This window comes from Amblyraja radiata, chromosome 26 (assembly GCF_010909765.2).
Source record: "Amblyraja radiata isolate CabotCenter1 chromosome 26, sAmbRad1.1.pri, whole genome shotgun sequence".
NCBI classification, from domain to species: domain Eukaryota; kingdom Metazoa; phylum Chordata; class Chondrichthyes; order Rajiformes; family Rajidae; genus Amblyraja; species Amblyraja radiata.
The window spans coordinates 11265562-11282232 of record NC_045981.1 but is presented as its reverse complement, the minus strand read 5'-3'; the positions used below and the strand labels follow the sequence as shown (position 1 = coordinate 11282232).

The 16671-nt window shown below is 45.8% G+C and overlaps 1 protein-coding gene across 4 annotated transcripts in view; it reads left to right on the top strand.

Moving 5' to 3' along the window:
- endov (endonuclease V) overlaps positions 1 to 5106 on the top strand; it is an 80658-nt gene extending 75552 nt beyond the window's left edge. For all 4 annotated transcript variants that reach the window (XM_033044247.1, XM_033044248.1, XM_033044246.1 and 1 more), the window contains one exon: positions 5018 to 5106. In XM_033044247.1, the coding sequence (XP_032900138.1) occupies positions 5018 to 5068 (51 nt within the window). In that variant the 3' untranslated portion in view covers positions 5069 to 5106. The remainder of the gene's footprint in view (positions 1 to 5017) is intronic.
- The last annotated feature ends 11565 nt before the right edge of the window (positions 5107 to 16671 follow it).

The following is a 16671-nucleotide window of genomic DNA, read 5'->3' as shown; positions in this document are numbered from 1 at the left end:
CTAGTTTAGATGGAGGATAGACACAAAATGCTGGAGTAACTCAGCAGGTCTAGCAGCATCTCCGGAGATAAGGAATAGGTGATGTTTTGGGTCGAGACCCTTTTTCAGACAAAGGTGAAGAGTCTCAGTCTGAAGAAGGGTCTCGACCCATAACGTCACCTATTCCTTTTGTCCGGAGGTGCTGCCTGACCCACTGAGTTACTCCAGAATTTTGTGTCTATCTTTGGTGTAAACCAGCATCTGCAGTCCCTTGCTACACAAGTTTAGATGTGATCTTGGTCGGCATGGAGGAGTTGGGCCGAAGGGTCTGTTTCCACGCTCCGTGACTCTATGACCAGTTGCTGGCTTTACTGCATTTTTCCCATTTGCCATCTATTCTTCAGCTCGGGTGTTTTTTTGTTGAGCTACAGGTTTAAGGTGCTCCATAGAGTCATAGAGTCTTACAGCGTGGAAACTGGCCCTTCGGCCCAGCTTTGCCACACATGTCCCATCTACACTAGTCCCACCTCCCATCGACACTAGTCCCACCTGCCCACATTTGGCCCATATCCCTCCAAATGTGTCCTAGACTATCACTACTTCATCAAATTAGTTTCTGTGCTTCCAGCAGAGAAAGCAGAGAAAAGGAAGGGTTTTCCAACCCGCCGAGTTACTCCAGCTTTTTGTGTGTGTCTTCGGTCCCTACGCTGATGCTGATTATGACGGACTACCATAGCTGATCATCCATGACATTTCTGGGCCATTGCAATATTACTGGATATCTGTTCCCGGAGCATGGGGGCCATGGAGAAAACTTGGAGAAAAGGAACATTGACGCAGAATCTCCTGGGTTTAACGTGGTATTTGTAGTGGGCCTTTGTTACTGCAGCCAAATGATGATGGGGGCCATCCATCAGCATGGATGCCAGGATTGGGAAGTGCAAAACCAGAAGACTGATGTACGACCAGCCAGAAACCTCCACAAAGCAGAAGAGGCATACATTTCGGAAGCATCTTCTAAAGAGGCAAGTTGCAACCAAATTGATTCACTTCCAGTGTGTCTGGCAGTCTGTAATTCTTGTGTGGGCAATAAGTAACGCAGTGGCTAACCAGCAAAACATGCCGCTCATTCTGAGGTGTCTCTGATGGCCGTTACATTAAAATTAAAAGACATGTTTGATGTTTACTAGCTGTGAACGTCCTATGATTAATTCTCTCTGTAGGTTTTTGAGCGTTATGTGTTACATCTGAAGCAAAGTCTGCCTGGTGCCATACACTTTCAAATCCTCCGATCATTCCACAATGAATGGACTGTGTACCGGCTGTTGATAAAGTACCGGCCTTGCAGCGTTGACCCTTTTGCCTCTCATTCCCTCTTGCCCACTTCCTTTTGAAGAAACTGTAGCCAAACTTTGCAAATGACTGCTAAACCATAAAATGCTGCCTGATCGAACTTAGAAAAGTACAGGAAGGAACTGCAGATGCTGGTTTAAACCGACGATAGACACAACAAGCTGGAGTAACTCAGCGGGACAGGCAGCATCTCCGGAGAAAAGGAATAGGTGACGTTCCTGGTCGAGACCCTTCTTCAGACCAAGCAACTGACCAGTTTAGTTTAAGGTAGATAAAAATGTTGGAGAAACTCAGCGGGTGAGGCAGCATCTATGGAGCGAAGGAATAGGTGACTTTTCGGGTCGAGACCCTTCTCGACCCGAAACGTCACCTATTCCTTCGCTCCATAGATGCTGCCTCACCCGCTGAGTTTCTCCAGCATTTTTAATTTACCTTTGATTTTTCCAGCATGTGCAGTTCCTTCTTAAACACCAGTTTAGTTTAGTTTAGTTTAGTTAAGTTTATGTGACACGTGTACCGAGGCGCAGTGAAAAGTTGTTGTTGCATGCTAACCAGTCAACAGAAAGACTTTACATGATTACTATCGAGCCATCCATGGTGTACAGGTACATGATCAAATGAATATGACTAGGTATAAGACCAGCTGACAAAACAGATACAGATGGTAAAAATAGTTATAAGCTGCGTTTTCATAAGCTTGACAGTCGATTAATTTAGTCACCTTGGCATGTCAGAAGGAGTCAGAATAATTCTAGTGAAGTTATTGTGGCCAGAGATAAGAAGATTATGTTTAATTGGATCACCGTACAGCGGTAATTTGATCAAATCCCTTGCACATGGTGTCTGGAACCTGGAAACTGTCTGGATACTCAGTAAATTGCGAAATTGATTGTGTATGAATTGGACAAAGATTATATTTGCAGTGCGTAAGAAATTCAAGAAAGCCAGGAGCAGAATCACAATGTTATTTTTTATTTATTTATTTTTTAAAATAATTTTATTTATTAGAAGTAGTGTACATTACAATAATATAAGCCAAAAATAACATAATACATTTCTTGTACCACTTCATATTTTAAACTCTATAAAGAAGAAAAGTAAAGAAAATGAGATAGGATAGTGAGTGTGTGAAAGAGTGATTAAATGTTATTTGTTGCACCACAGGGCGGCATGGTGGCGCAGCGGTAGAGTTGCTGCCTTACAGCACTTACAGCTTCAGTGACCCGGGTTCGAGCCTGGCTACGGGTGCTTGTCTGTACAGAATTTGTACGTTCTCACCATGACCTACGTGGATTTTCTCCGAGAATTTTCTCCCACATTCCAAAGATGTACATGTTTGTAGATTAATTGGCTTGGTAATAATGTACAAATTGTCCCTAGTGAGTGTAGGATCGAGTTAATGTGCGGGGATCGCTGGTCGGTGCGGACTCGGTGGGCCGAAGGGCCTGTTTCCGCGCTATACCTCTAAAACTAAAACTAAAACGTAGCGTCACACTGACAGGCCTTGTGTTTGTTGTACACTTTGCTGCCCTCTTTTAAGTCTTGCACAACTCCTGTTCTTTGGTTGTGTCCTGGAGTGTGGAGTTGTCTTCCTTCCTCCTTATGCTTAGGCATTTCCGTGAATTCCCCTTCCCATTCCCCCACTGACCTTTCTGTCCTGGGCCTCCTCCATTGTCAGAGTGAGGCTAAATGCAAATCGGAGGAACAGCATCTCATATTTCGCTTGGGCAGCTTAAGTGGTATGAATTTTGATTTCTCTAACTTCAAGTAAGCCCGGCATTCCCTCTCGCTTCATCCCTTCCCCACCCAAGTCGCACCAGCTTCTCGTTTTCACCCAACAAACGGCTAACAATGGGCTGTTTCCTTTATCGTCGTTATTTTTTTGCATATCTTTAATTCATTGTTCTTTATCTCTCTACATCATCATCTATATCTCTTGTTTCCCTTTTCCCTGATTAGTCTGAAGGGTCTCGACCTGAAACATCACCCATTCCTTCTCTCCAAAGATGCTGCCTGTCCCGCCAAGTTACTTCAGCTTTTTGTGTCGATCTCTGTGAAATCAAGGGTGGTTTGTTTCCAAACAAGGAAACAAAGTGCTGGAGTAACTCCGCAGGTTAGGTCAGCAGTTTAGGTTAGTGATACTGCGCGGAAACAGGCCTTTCGGCCCAACCAGCGATCCCCGCACATTAACATTATCCTACTCACACTAGGGACAATTTACACATGTACTAAGCGAATTGACCTACAAACCTGTACATCTTTGGAGTGTGGGAGGAAACCAAAGATTTCAGAGAAAATCCACGCAGGTCACGGGGAGAAGGTACAAGCTCCGTATAGACCACCCGTAGTCAGGATCAAACCCGATTCTCTGGAGCTGCAAGCGCTGTAAGGCAGGAACTCTACCGCTGCACCACCGCACTAAACCTGTAACTAAAAACCCTCGTCTGGGAAGGGTACAGCAAGCACTCCTTAGAGCAGCCAATGAATATGCTTCCTCCGAAACCTCGCCCTACACTTGCACGTCTCGCAGCTGGAAAAATATCAGTGCATATTTTCCAGGGGCCAGCCATCTGTGTCAATGAATTCCACAGATTCACCACCCTGTGACTAAAGAAATTCCACCTATCCTCCTTTCGTCCTTTTATTCCGAGGCCACGGCCTCTGGTCCTAGACTCTCCCACTGGTGGAAACATCCTCTCCACATCCACTCCATCTAGGCCTTTCACTATTCGGTAATAGTTGACAGTCACCTCACTCAGGCAAGAATCTCTCCATCACAGTGCATTGCAAGTTTATGCTGCAAAGCCGGCTAAGATGATTGAGCTCTCATTTTCACACTGTCAAGCAGAATCCTCCCGTCTTGTGTAGATTTCATCCCAATCACTCCCCCTGGAAGTTACTCACACAGACTGCAAATGGAACTGAGTGTCTGCAGGTCTAGGGTTCACTGCATGGACATTTTTATCATTCTTTCTCAGAGGTTTCAGGGTCACAGGCACAGCAGTTGTATATTGTCCAAATTATTATCTCGCTGTATGATTCACAGGACCGGAAAAGGCGGCACGGTGGTGCAGCGGGTAGAGCTGCTGCTCCACTGAGCCAGAGACCCGTGTTTGATCCTGACCTCGGGTGCTGTCCATGTTTGCACGCTTTCCTGGTGACCTCGTGGATTACCTCCAGGCGTTCCGGTTTCCTCCCACATCCCACATACGTGGGTTCATAGGGTTAATTGGCCTCTGTAAACTGCCACTAATGTGTAAGGGAGTGGCTAAGAAAGTGGGATAACATAGAACTGGTGCGGATGGACAATTGATGGTTGCCGTGGGCTGAATGGGTTGCAGAACCTGTTTCCATGCAGTATCTTCCAGGGAGGTATATAGGCCAAACGCATGCAAGTAGGTCTAGTGTAGGTGGGACATGTTGATCGGTGTGGACAAGTTGGGCCGAAGGTCCTGGTTCCACGCTGTATGACCCTATGACTATAACTCTAGTGTAGATAAACAGCATGGCCCCAGTGGGCCGAATGGTCTGCAGTGACCCTGTGTTGGAATTCTACCCCTGGACTTTCTAACCCATCCTGTCTTGGTGCAGAAATGCTGCCCAGTGTATCAGTCTAACACCGTTCTTGCAACAAGCATGGTGATATACTCTCTAATCCTCAGTATTTCTCCTCTTTCCATTTCAGGCCGACATAAGGTCCAGAGAATACATTCGTAGAAATGCTAACACATCCTGACAGTGGGAGACATGGTGGTCAGAAGTTAATCTTGCAAGGTAGGCCCGACTAAGAAAATGTGATGAGTTACTCGTGAGACAGACGTGGAAATCTGATCCCAGAATGGACCACAGTAATTGCATGATATGAGCAACTGAGGTTAACCATGTGTAATGCTGCAGAAAGCACGGGATTATGATGCAGACAACCGGAAAAGGATGAATTAGTACAATTAGTTAAAGTGCTCTAAATGGAAGCAACTCTATCGGAACTAGGGAAAACATCGTTTCATCAGCTGCTTACGCTGTGCATGTTAACACCAACAGTTTCATCCCAAACACCAAAAGATTTCATCCCAGCTGATGCTACCGTGGAGAAGATTGGGAAGAAGGCAGCTTGAGGGAGAGGTGTAAGAGGGAGGGAGGGAGGGAGGGAGGGAGAGGGGCAGAACGGTGGGGAGGAAGAAGGCAGGGGGAATAGATCAGGTAGACGCACAGTCTTTTGCCCAGAGTAGGGGAATTGAGAACCAGAGGACTAGTCTGAAGAAGGGTCTCGACCCGAAACATCACCCATTCCTTCTCTCCAGAGATGCTGCCTGTCCCACTGAGTTACTCCAGCATTTTTGTGTCTATCTTCGAGAACCAGAGGACATAGGGTGGTGGGTGTATGGAACGAGCTGCCAGAGGAAGTGGCGGAGGCAGGTACTATCGCAATGTTTAAGAAACATTTAGACGTGTAAATAGATAGGACAGGTTTAGAAGGATTTGGGCCAAATGCAAGCAGGTGGAACTAGTGTAGATCAGCCATGTTGTTTGGCGCGGGTAGGTTGGGCCGAAGGGCCTGTTTCCACGCTGTTTGACTCTATGACTATAATTAAAATGGCGAGTGGAGTAGTTGAAAACTTCAAACATTGTGGAATTTATTGCCACAGATGGCTGTGGAGGCGGTTATTGGCCAAGTCATGGAAACATAGAAACATTGAAAATAGGTGCATGAGTAGGCCATTCGGCCCTTCGAGCCAGCACCGCCATTCAATATGATCACGGCTGATCATCCAAAATCAGTACCCCATTCCTACTTTTTCACCATATCCCTTGATTCCGTTAGCCCTAAGAGCTATATCTAACTCTCTCTTGAAAATCCAGTGAATTGGCCTCCACTGCCTTCCGTGGCAGAGAATTCCATAGATTCACAACTCTGTGGGTGAAAATGTTTTTCCTCATCTCAATCCTAAATGGGCCTACCCCTTATTCTTAAACAGTGTCCCCTGGTTCTGGACTACCCCAACATCAGGGACATGTTTCCTGCCTCTAGCGTGTCTAATCCCTTAATAATTTTATGTTTCTATAAGATATCCTCTCATCCTTCTAAATTCCAGTGAGTACAAGCCCAGTCGACCCATTCTTTCATCATGTGCCAAGCATATAAAGCGTATCAAGTTATAAAGCAGAGATTGACAGGTTCTTGATTAGTAAAGGTGTCAGGGGTTTATGGAGAGAAGGCAGGAGAATGAGGTTGAGAGAGAAGGTAGATCAGCCATGATTGAATGGTCAAGTAGACTCAATGGGCCGAATGGTCTAATTCTGCTCCGATGCCTTATGAACTTCTGAACGGCCTGCCAGATTTTAATGAACCTTTTACTGAGGATGGGTCCTGACCTGGTGTCACCTCTTCATGTTTTCCAGAGATGCTGCCGTACCCATTGAGGTACTCCAACATTTTGTGTCTTTTTAAAAAATAAAGGTTAGGTTTAATTTATAGATAGTGCGTGGAGGCAGGCCCTTTGGCCCACCAAGTACATGCTGACCACCCGTTCACAATAGTCCTGTGTTATCCCACTTTCGCCTCCACTCCCTACACACCAGGAGGCCGATTAGCCGACAAATCCGCACGTCTTCGGGATGTGGGAGGAAACCGGAGCACCCGGAGAATATCCTCGCGGACACAGGGGGAGCGTGAAAACTCCACACAGACAGCACCCGAGGTCAGGATCGAACCCGGGTCTCTGGTGCTGTGAGGCAGCAGCTCTACCCGCTGCCCCACCGTGCCAGCCACAAAGTACAGGGAAAAACAAACTGCTCAGAGCAGAAGAAAAAAACTCAAATGGAAGGGAAAATAAATGTACAGAAGTTACTTTGATATCATTTATTAAATACATAAAATGGGTTAAGAATAAATTAAAATGAATAATTCAAGTATTTTTTCGACAAGAGTTTCAGAATGCTATCATAATAAAATCATAGACACCCTGTGGAACAGTAAGTTGGCGGAAGTTATGACAAGAAAAGAGAAATCACAACATTAAACCACCCACATGCAAACAAGCATTACTGCCACTATAATGGCTGATGGTCAGAGAAAATTTCAAACAATAGAAATATGAGACTTTAGACTTTAGAGATACAGCGCATAAACAGGCCCTTCGGCCCAAAGAGTCTACGCTGACCAGCAATCACCCCGTACACTCACATAATCCTATGCATTAGGGACAATTTATAAATTTACAGAAGCCAAGTAACCGCACATCTTTGGGATGTGGGAGGAAATCGGAGCACCCGGAGATAAGATAGATCAGCTATGATTGCATGGCAGAGTAGACTTGATGGGCCGAATGGCCTAATTCTGCTCCTAGAGCTTATGAACTTACGAACTTGCCCATGCTGGCCGGCGTGCCCCATCTACACCAGTCCTACCTGTCCACACTTTGCCCATAACCCACTAAACCTGTCCTATCCATGTGCCTGTCCAAATGGTGCTTAAATATTATGACAGTACCTGCATGTTCATCATCCAAGGAAGAGTGAGGATATTATTTGCATGCCATGTGGAGCCGGTTTAAAGGGGTGTGGGGCTGGTGAGGTGCTAGGGTAGGTGCACAAGTTCAAACGTTCTTAAGCTCTAGGAGCAGAATTAGGCCATTCGGCCCATCAGGTCTACTCTGACATTCAATCAATAGACAATAGACAATAGGTGCAGGAGTAGGCCATTCGGCCCTTCAAGCCAGCACCGCCATTCAATGTGATCATGGCTGATCATCCACAATCAGTACCCCGTTCCTGCCTTCTCTCTATATCCCTTAACTCCATGATCCCTAAGAGCTCTATCTAACACTCTCTTGAAATCATCCAGAGAACCAGCCTCCATCGCCCTCTGAGGCAGAGAATTCCACACACTCCAATCATGGCTGATCCATCTTTCCCACTCAACCCCATTCTCCTACTTTTCCCCCATAACCCCTGACACCCGTATTAATCAGGAATCTGTCAATCTCCGCCTTAATAATATCCATTGACGACCTCCACAGCCGTCTATGGCAATGAAATCCACTGACTCAACACCCTCTGACAAAATAAATTCTTCTCCTCTCCTTTCTAAAGATTTGTCCTTTTATTCTGAGGCTGTGGCCTCTAGTCCAATACTCTCCCACTAGTGGAAACATCCTCTCTACCACTCTATCCAGGCCTTTCAATATTTGGGCCTTTCAAGGAGGCCCCACTTCATCCTTCTAAACTCCAGTGAGTACAGGCCCAAATCCTTTGAAGGTCAAAAGAGAGGTCAACAAATCATTAACAAGGAACATTGGACCCTGATCTTTATAGCAGAGTCCAAAATCCAGGCGGTTATGCTAAATCTAAAAAAATCCCTCAATTTGGAGTGTTTTTTTGATAGTTTTGGGCTCCACACTTCAAGAAGGATTTGAAGACATTTGACAAGAAGTCTGTAGATTTACCAGAATAGTTCCAAGAAGGAGGGATTACAATCACTCAGTTCAAAGCTTTCTTAGCAAGGAGAATGTTTTTTAGCAAGGCGGTGTTTGAAATCGTGGTACAGACTAAATACAGAGGGTCACAAACTCAAACAATAGAGTTGCTGCCTCACAGCGCCAGAGACTCATGTTCGATCCTGACTGCAGGTGCTGTCTGTATGGAGTTTGTACGTTCTCCCCATGACCACATGAGTTTTCTCCGGGTGCTCCGGTTTCCTCCCACACTCCAAAGACATCCAGGTTTGGAGGTTAATTGGCTTGGTATAAATGTAAAATTGTCCCAAGTGGATAGACTGAATGTGCAGAGGATATTTCTACAATGGGAGAGTAAATTGTAAACTAATGTTAATGTGCGGTGATCGGTGCGGACTCGATGGGCCGAAGGGCCTTTTTCCATGCTGTATCTCTAAACTAAACTAAAAAGAGAAATTATTTCGAAAATCTTTAACATCAGCAACTGGAAAGGGCAGATTTAAGATGGTTTGCAAATAAAAAAGCAGTGACTTGGAGAAAAACATTTGCTGTGTAGATTGATGATAAAAAAAATGAATTTAAACCATTTTAAAATAAGGCTGTAATGTAACAAAATGTGCAAAAAGTGATGGGGTCTGAATACTTTCTGAATGCACTATAAGTCAGTCCTGCCATCCTGGTGAACCAACGATGCACTCCCTCAATAGCAAGAATGTCCTTCCTCAAATCAGATTCAAGATTCAAGATTCAAGAGAGTTTAATGTCATGTGTCCCAGATAGGACAATTAAATTCTTGCTTTGCTTCAGCACAACAGAATACAGTAGGCATGAATACAGAACAGATCAGTGTGTCAATATACCATTATATAAATATATATACACATGAATAAATAAGCAGATAAGGTGCAAATAAACAGGTCTATAAATGTTCAGAGTTTTGTTTCAGTTGAATTTAATAGTCTGATGGCTGTGGGGAAGTAGCTATTCCTGAACCTGAACATTGCAGTCTTCAGGCTCCTGTATCTTCTACCTGAAGGTAGCGGGGAGATGAGTGTGTGGCCAGGATGGTGTGGGTCCTTGATGTTGCTGCCAGCCTTTTTGAGGCAGCGACTGCGATAGATCCCCTCGATGGTAGGAAGGTCAGAGCCGATGATGGACTGAGCAGTGTTTACTACATTTTGTAGTCTTTTCCGCTCCTGGGCGCTCAAGTTGCCGAACCAAGCCACGATGCAACCGGTCAGCATGCTCTCTACTGTGCACCTCTAGAAGTTAGAGAGTCCTCCTTGACATACCGACTCTCCGTAATCTTCTCAGGAAGTAGAGGCGCTGATGTGATTTCTTTATAACTGCATAAGTGTTCACGGACCAGGAGAGATCTTCAGAAATATGCACACCCAGGAATTTGAAGCTCTTGACCCTCTCCACCATCAACCCGTTGATATAAACGGGACTGTGGGTCCCCATCCTACTCCTTCCAAAGTCCACAATCAGTTCCTTGGTTTTGTTGGTGTTGAGGGCCAGGTTATTGTGCTGGCACCATTTGGTCCGTCGGTCGATCTCTCTTCTAAACTCTGACTCGTCCCAATCAGTGATACGTCCCACAACAGTGGTGTCATCAGCGAACTTGATGATGGAGTTCGCACTATGACCGGCTACGCAGTCATGAGTATAGAGTGAGTACAGCAGGGGGCTGAGCACGCAGCCTTGAGGTGCTCCCGTGCTGTTTGTTATCGAGGCTGACACATTTCCACCAATACGAACAGTCTGTGGTCTGTGGATGAGGAAGTCGAGGATCCAATTGCAGAGGGATGTGCAGAGACCCAGTTCTGAGAGCTTGGTAACCAGTTTGGAGGGGATGATTGTATTAAATGCCGAGCTGTAATCAATGAATAACAGCCTGACATATGAGTTTTTGTTGTCCAAGTGGTCCAGAACGGAGTGGAGAGCCAGCGACATCGCATCCACCGTTGATCTGTTGTGGCGGCAGGCAAACTGCAGTGGGTCCAGGTTTTTGTCGTGGTAGGAGTTGATTTGCGCCATGATCAACCTCTCAAAGCACTTCATCACCACAGGCGTTAGTGCCACTGGTCGATAGTCATTGAGGCATGTCATCTTGCCCTTCTTGGGCACCGGTATAACCCTTTTAAAGCAGGTGGGAACCTCAGACCTCAGAAGTGAGAGGTTGAAAATGTCCGTAAAACCTCTAGCCAGTTGGTCCGCACAGGTTTTTAGAACACGACCGGGTATACCATCAGGTCCAGGCGCTTTTCGAGGGTTCACCCCACTGAAAGATTTTCTGACGTCGGCCTCTGTGACTGAGATTGAAATACCATCATAGCGAATGGGGGCTCGAGAAGGCACATCAGTGTTCACCCTATCAAAGCGTGCGTAAAACGCATTGAGCTCGTCAGGGTGTGATGTTTCACCGACATTCGAGCTATCTCCTGATTTCGCCTTGTAGGAGGTGATTGCATTCAGGCCCCGCCACAGCTGCCGAACATCTGTCTTATTTTATAGCTTGGAGCAGAAACTGCACACAATATTCCAGGTGTAGTCTAACCAGGGCCCTGTACAACTGCAGTAGGATCTCCTTCATCTGCATCTAAGTATAGGTTGGTGCTGGTGAAAGGAGGGTGTAATTTTATCATGATAAATGACTTTTGTGATAGGAAACAAGCAAATCTGCCTTCCTTCAGAGCTCATGAAATATAAGATCCAAATCATATTGAAGAATAGGATGCAGGAAAAGTTTGCAATGTGAATTACTGCCATAATTTGAACATTCTTTGCTTGTTCTTGTTTGCAGATGTACAGAATTACTGCTGTAAAGGATTATTAGTTCACACCAATATAATGTCAAATGAGCACAGTAGACCACTATAAGTTGGCAAGTGAAATGTGTAGGAAGGAACTGCAGATGCTGGTTTAAACCGAAAATGAGCACAAAAAGTAAAGGGCCTGTCCCACTTAGGTGATTTTTTAGGCGACTGCCGATGACTGTCACGTTCGTAGCAGGTCGCCGAAAAACCGACGACTGGACCCCTCTACGACAATGTCCACGACAACCTACCACCTAGTCGACGTCAAGCTACTGCAAGCTACCGACAACCGGCGACCCAATCGTCGCAACTTAGGATGTCCACCTACGACCACACCTACGCCAACCTACGACCACACAGGCGACAACCTACGTCATCCAAAGTCAACCTACATTCACCCACGACAAGCTACGACAAGCTACAACCCTGTCGGCGACAACTGAAGACAATTCACGTCATGTTGGCAAATTCTCTTGACGCCGGTACCTGTCGCCGGTTGACGTAGATTGACGTAGGTAGTCGCCAATGGAATTCACTGAAGTCAGTACCGGCGACAACCTACGACAGCACCTACGTCAGGAGAAGTCAAGCTACGCTCATTGGTGTCAAACCCACTGTTGCCGACAGCCGCCGAAAATGTTTGAACATTTTGAAAATCCAGCAGCAACCAGAAAAACGCTACGACTCTTTGGGTGACTGAGGAGACTGCACATGCCCGTATAGGCGACACCCCGGCGACCATGTGGCGACAGCCTAGTCACCTGTAGTTGCCTAAAAATCGCCTCAGTGGGACAGGCCCTTAACTCAGTGGGACAGGCAGCATCTCCGGAGAGAAGGAGTGGGTGATGTTTCGGGTCTCGCTGAGTTACTACAGCTTTTTGTGTCCCTCTTCACTGTAAGTTGGCAATATGTCCCGCCTCAAAGAATATCTTCCAGAGAAAGTTTCCAGGAATTACTGGTTTAATTGGTTTTGAAAGTGCCTATGTTTCCCAGTGGTCCAGTCAATAAATACATCATGTTCAGTACTCCTGAGTTGTGGTGAATCGGGTAATCAAAGCCAGTTTTTAGTGCAATTTACTTCATTGCAGCATGTTAAGGGACGAGAGAGAGAAATGTTTGTGGTGAGACTTTCGAGTCAATGTTCTGAAAGGTTCGCATCACTTTAGTCTTTAGAGATACAGCTCAGAAACAGGCCTTCAGCCCATCGAGCCCACACTGACCAGTGATCACCCAGTACACCATGCCGACCAGCAAATCCCCGCACACTAGCACTATCCTACACACAAGGGACAATTTACAATTTTACCAAAGCCAATTATCCTACAAACCTCCACGCCTTTGGAGCGTGGGAGAAAACCGGAGCACCCGGAGAAAATCTATGCGGTTATGGGCAGAACGTACAAACTCCGTACAGAGAGCACCTGGGATCAGGATCGAACCCGGGTCACTGGCGCTGTCAGGCAGCAACTATACCGCTGCGCCACTGTGCCGCCCGAATAATAACAATAATAATAATAAACTAGTATTAGATCTTTTGCTTGTGGGAGGAAACCGGAGCACCCGGAGAAAACCCACGCGGTCATGGGGACAACGCACAAACTCCATACAGACAGCACCCGTAGTCAGGATCGAACCCGGGTCTCTGGCGCTGTAAGGCAGAGTTTTGAAAACAATGAACATTTATGATGGAAAATTCCTTTGCCCGTCATAATGAAACGTTAATTAAATATTAATATTGCAACGTCTGACATTCTGGTCAGCAATGGAAGGTATTAGAAATGTTGACAGTTACAAATGTAGCCTAATTCTGGGGAACACCAAACAAGTCAGTTGTCTCGGCTGTTGGACGATGAAGGCCCTTTGGCATTAATTAATTCCTGCAGAGAGTAACTGGTCATATAATTCTACAAACATTTCAGAATCACCTATTCATCATCTATCAACCATTAATAATTTCGTGAAAAATTAACATTGGATCAATATTTTTGCAAAAAAAATGAATATAGGTTGATATTTTGTTAAAGACTTTGACAATGGCATTAAAAGCAATTGATGTTGTTTTTTCACAAATGCATTCTTCGATGCCCATGCCTATCCATGCCTGACCCTCCGAGTTGTTCCAGTACTTTGTGTCCGTTCTTGTAAACCAGGGTCTCGACCTGAAACGTCACCCATTCCTTCTGTCCTAGTGATGCTGCATGACACGCTGTTACTCCAGCAATTTGTGTTTATCGTCGATGGAAACTGGCAAACTTCGGCAAACTGAGACCACATCGAGCTATCAATCGCCTGTTCACACCAGTTCTATCTTACCCCCATTTTCTCGTCCACTCCCCTCTCTGGGGACAATTTGCAGAGGGCCAATTAACCTACAAATCCTCACGTCTTTGTGGATGTGGGAGGAAATCGGAGCACCCGGAGGAAAGACAGGCCCCCACAGAGAGAACGTGCAAATATTGGGGATCTTTTTAAGGCAGAGATAGATGGGTTCTTGATTAGTACCGGTGTCAGGGGCTATCGGGAGAAGGCAGGAGAATGGGGTTAAGAGGGCGAGATAGATCAGCCACGATTGAATGGTGGAGGAGACTTGATGGGCCAAATGGCCTAATTCTGCTCCTATCACTTATGATCTGTAGAATGGTGGTGTAATGATTTGACTCGAACACACGTTAAGATACAACACATATTTATTAAATCACTTTACAGCATGGATCTGCAGACGTTACAGCTCCGAGCTGCTACTGCTACTACTAGCATAAGCGACTTCTCGATATTATAAAAGTACATACTGGGCGGAGCTACTACTAACAAGCACTATAATTGGCTAGTATGAATAGCCAATCTACAGGTGGGTTCAAACCTCTTGGGACAATAGACAATAGGTGCAGGAGTAGGCCATTTGGCCCTTTGAGCCAGCACCGCCATTCAATGTGATCATGGCTGATCATCCCCAATCAGTACCCCGGTCCTGCCTTCTCCCCATATCCCCTGACTCCGCTATCTGTAAGAGCCCCATCTGTGACCTGGCCACAGCAATCATTGGGGCCGCTGACTGCAAGACCTTCTGTGACCTGTGTCGCTGCCGAAGATAGACACAAAAAGCTGGAGTAACTCAGCGGATCAGGCAGCATCTCTGGAGAAAAGGAATAGCTGACGTTGAGAGAGAAAGATAGATCAACCAAGATTGAATGGCGGAGTAGACTTGATGGGCCGAATGGCCTAATTCCGCTCCTACCACTTATGCCCTCATGACCAAACTCCCCGCATACAGCGCCCAAGGTCACGATCGAACACGGGATCCTCTGGCACCGAGGTAGCGGCTCTACCTGGCTGGTCTGCTGTGCTGTCGTCAGGCTAAGGTCTTGCAGGTCAGTCTGAAACACTGCAATTCCATTATAACAGCGTGGAATTGTTGCAGAGTGCTCTTTAAAACCATCCCTGTTAACCCGCCTCCCTTACAGTCTACAGACGCAAAATGTCAGGACATTGTGGGCAACAAACACATTGCTCAATTTTATTTGTAAATTATACAGATGTAGGAGTACTTTGTATGAAACTGCTCCCTCTAGGCTTTCCTTACCCTCTAATTTCTAGCATATAATGTATTTTCTTTATTATGTTTTTTGCAGACTCAAACCAGAAATCCATTTCAATCCATCAGTGTTGTGTTACAGCAATAAATAGGAATACGGAGAGCACTATTTGCAGCTCTCCTGTACCATCCCTTATGATTACAGAGGTATTGCTTTCCAGAAACTCGCTGAGTGGACAAAACAACACAACACAACACTTGATTCTTCTGAGAGCAATATTTCCAAATGTAATAAAGATACAAGCCTGCGATTTGGCACGGTTCTGTGTGCGGGCATGTCCTGACCAGCGCACTAACATTGAAAGCCAACCCGAGATGGATGCAGCAAATTTTTTTAGAATATTGTCAGTGGAAGCGGCTTAAGAGCGATTAGTTGCAGGGAAATTAGTCGAAGGACCGCCTTTGACGCTTGCTTTTTATTTCCGCCCATAAAGCGGCATGGCGGTAGGGTCACTGCCTCTCAGCGCCGGAGACCCGGGTTCGATCCTGACCGCAGGTGCTGTCCGTACGGAGTTTGTACCTTCTCCCCGTTACCTGCCCGGGTTTTCTCCGGGTGCTCCTGTTTCCTCCCACACTCCAAAGACGTGCAGTTTGGTAAAATTGTCCCTAGTGAGTGTAAGATAGTGTTAGTGTGCGGGGATCGTTGGTTGGCGTGGACGTTGGTTGGTGGGCCAAACGGCCTGTTACCGGGCTGTATCTCTAAACAAAACTAAACTAAGTGAAAATTGTATCTCAACACGGTGCTTTCATTGCATCAAGATGCTACAAAGAACCGGTCGCTCACATTGTTGGTGTTGATTTTGTATGTTGAGAGCAGACAAACTTGTTTTATTTTACCCTTGCACCTTACCCTTCCACCTCTCTGTGTCTCCCTCTCTCTCCTGACTCTCAGTCTGAAGAAGGGTCTCGGCCCGAAAACGTCACCCATTCCTTCTCTCCAGAGATGCTGCCTGTCCCGCTGAGTTACTGCAGCATTTTGTGGTTGTATTCGTTTTATTTTTGGTTGTGATGTAAAGCCACTTTCAAACAAGAGATGGCAGGGCACGCACACATCCAGAGCAGGACGGGGGATTGAGATGGATGCAGCCGGCTAAGAGTTCAGGCAGCCCGTTGAAAGGGTGTGGAATACCCTGAACGTGAGTCAGCATTTCATACACAGTGACACAGGAGATGTTGGCCATTGCCTTAACGTTAAGAAGACAATTTGCAAAATGCTGGGAATTTACAACCAGGGTTGAAACAGAAAAGAAAAGTTGGAGGTAAATTCTAATGTAAGGCCAATATTAAAAGAAAAAATATCATTTATCCAGCTTTTTTCACGTTCCTTGCAGGGTGTTGGGATGTGCGGCCAATGCAGTATTTTTGGTGTATAATTACCATCATGAAGTAGGAATCAGATCAATAGCTTGCATAAAGTAAACCCCTGCAAACTGCATTGTGGTGAATGACAAGCATTTCAGGTGATGATAAGTGA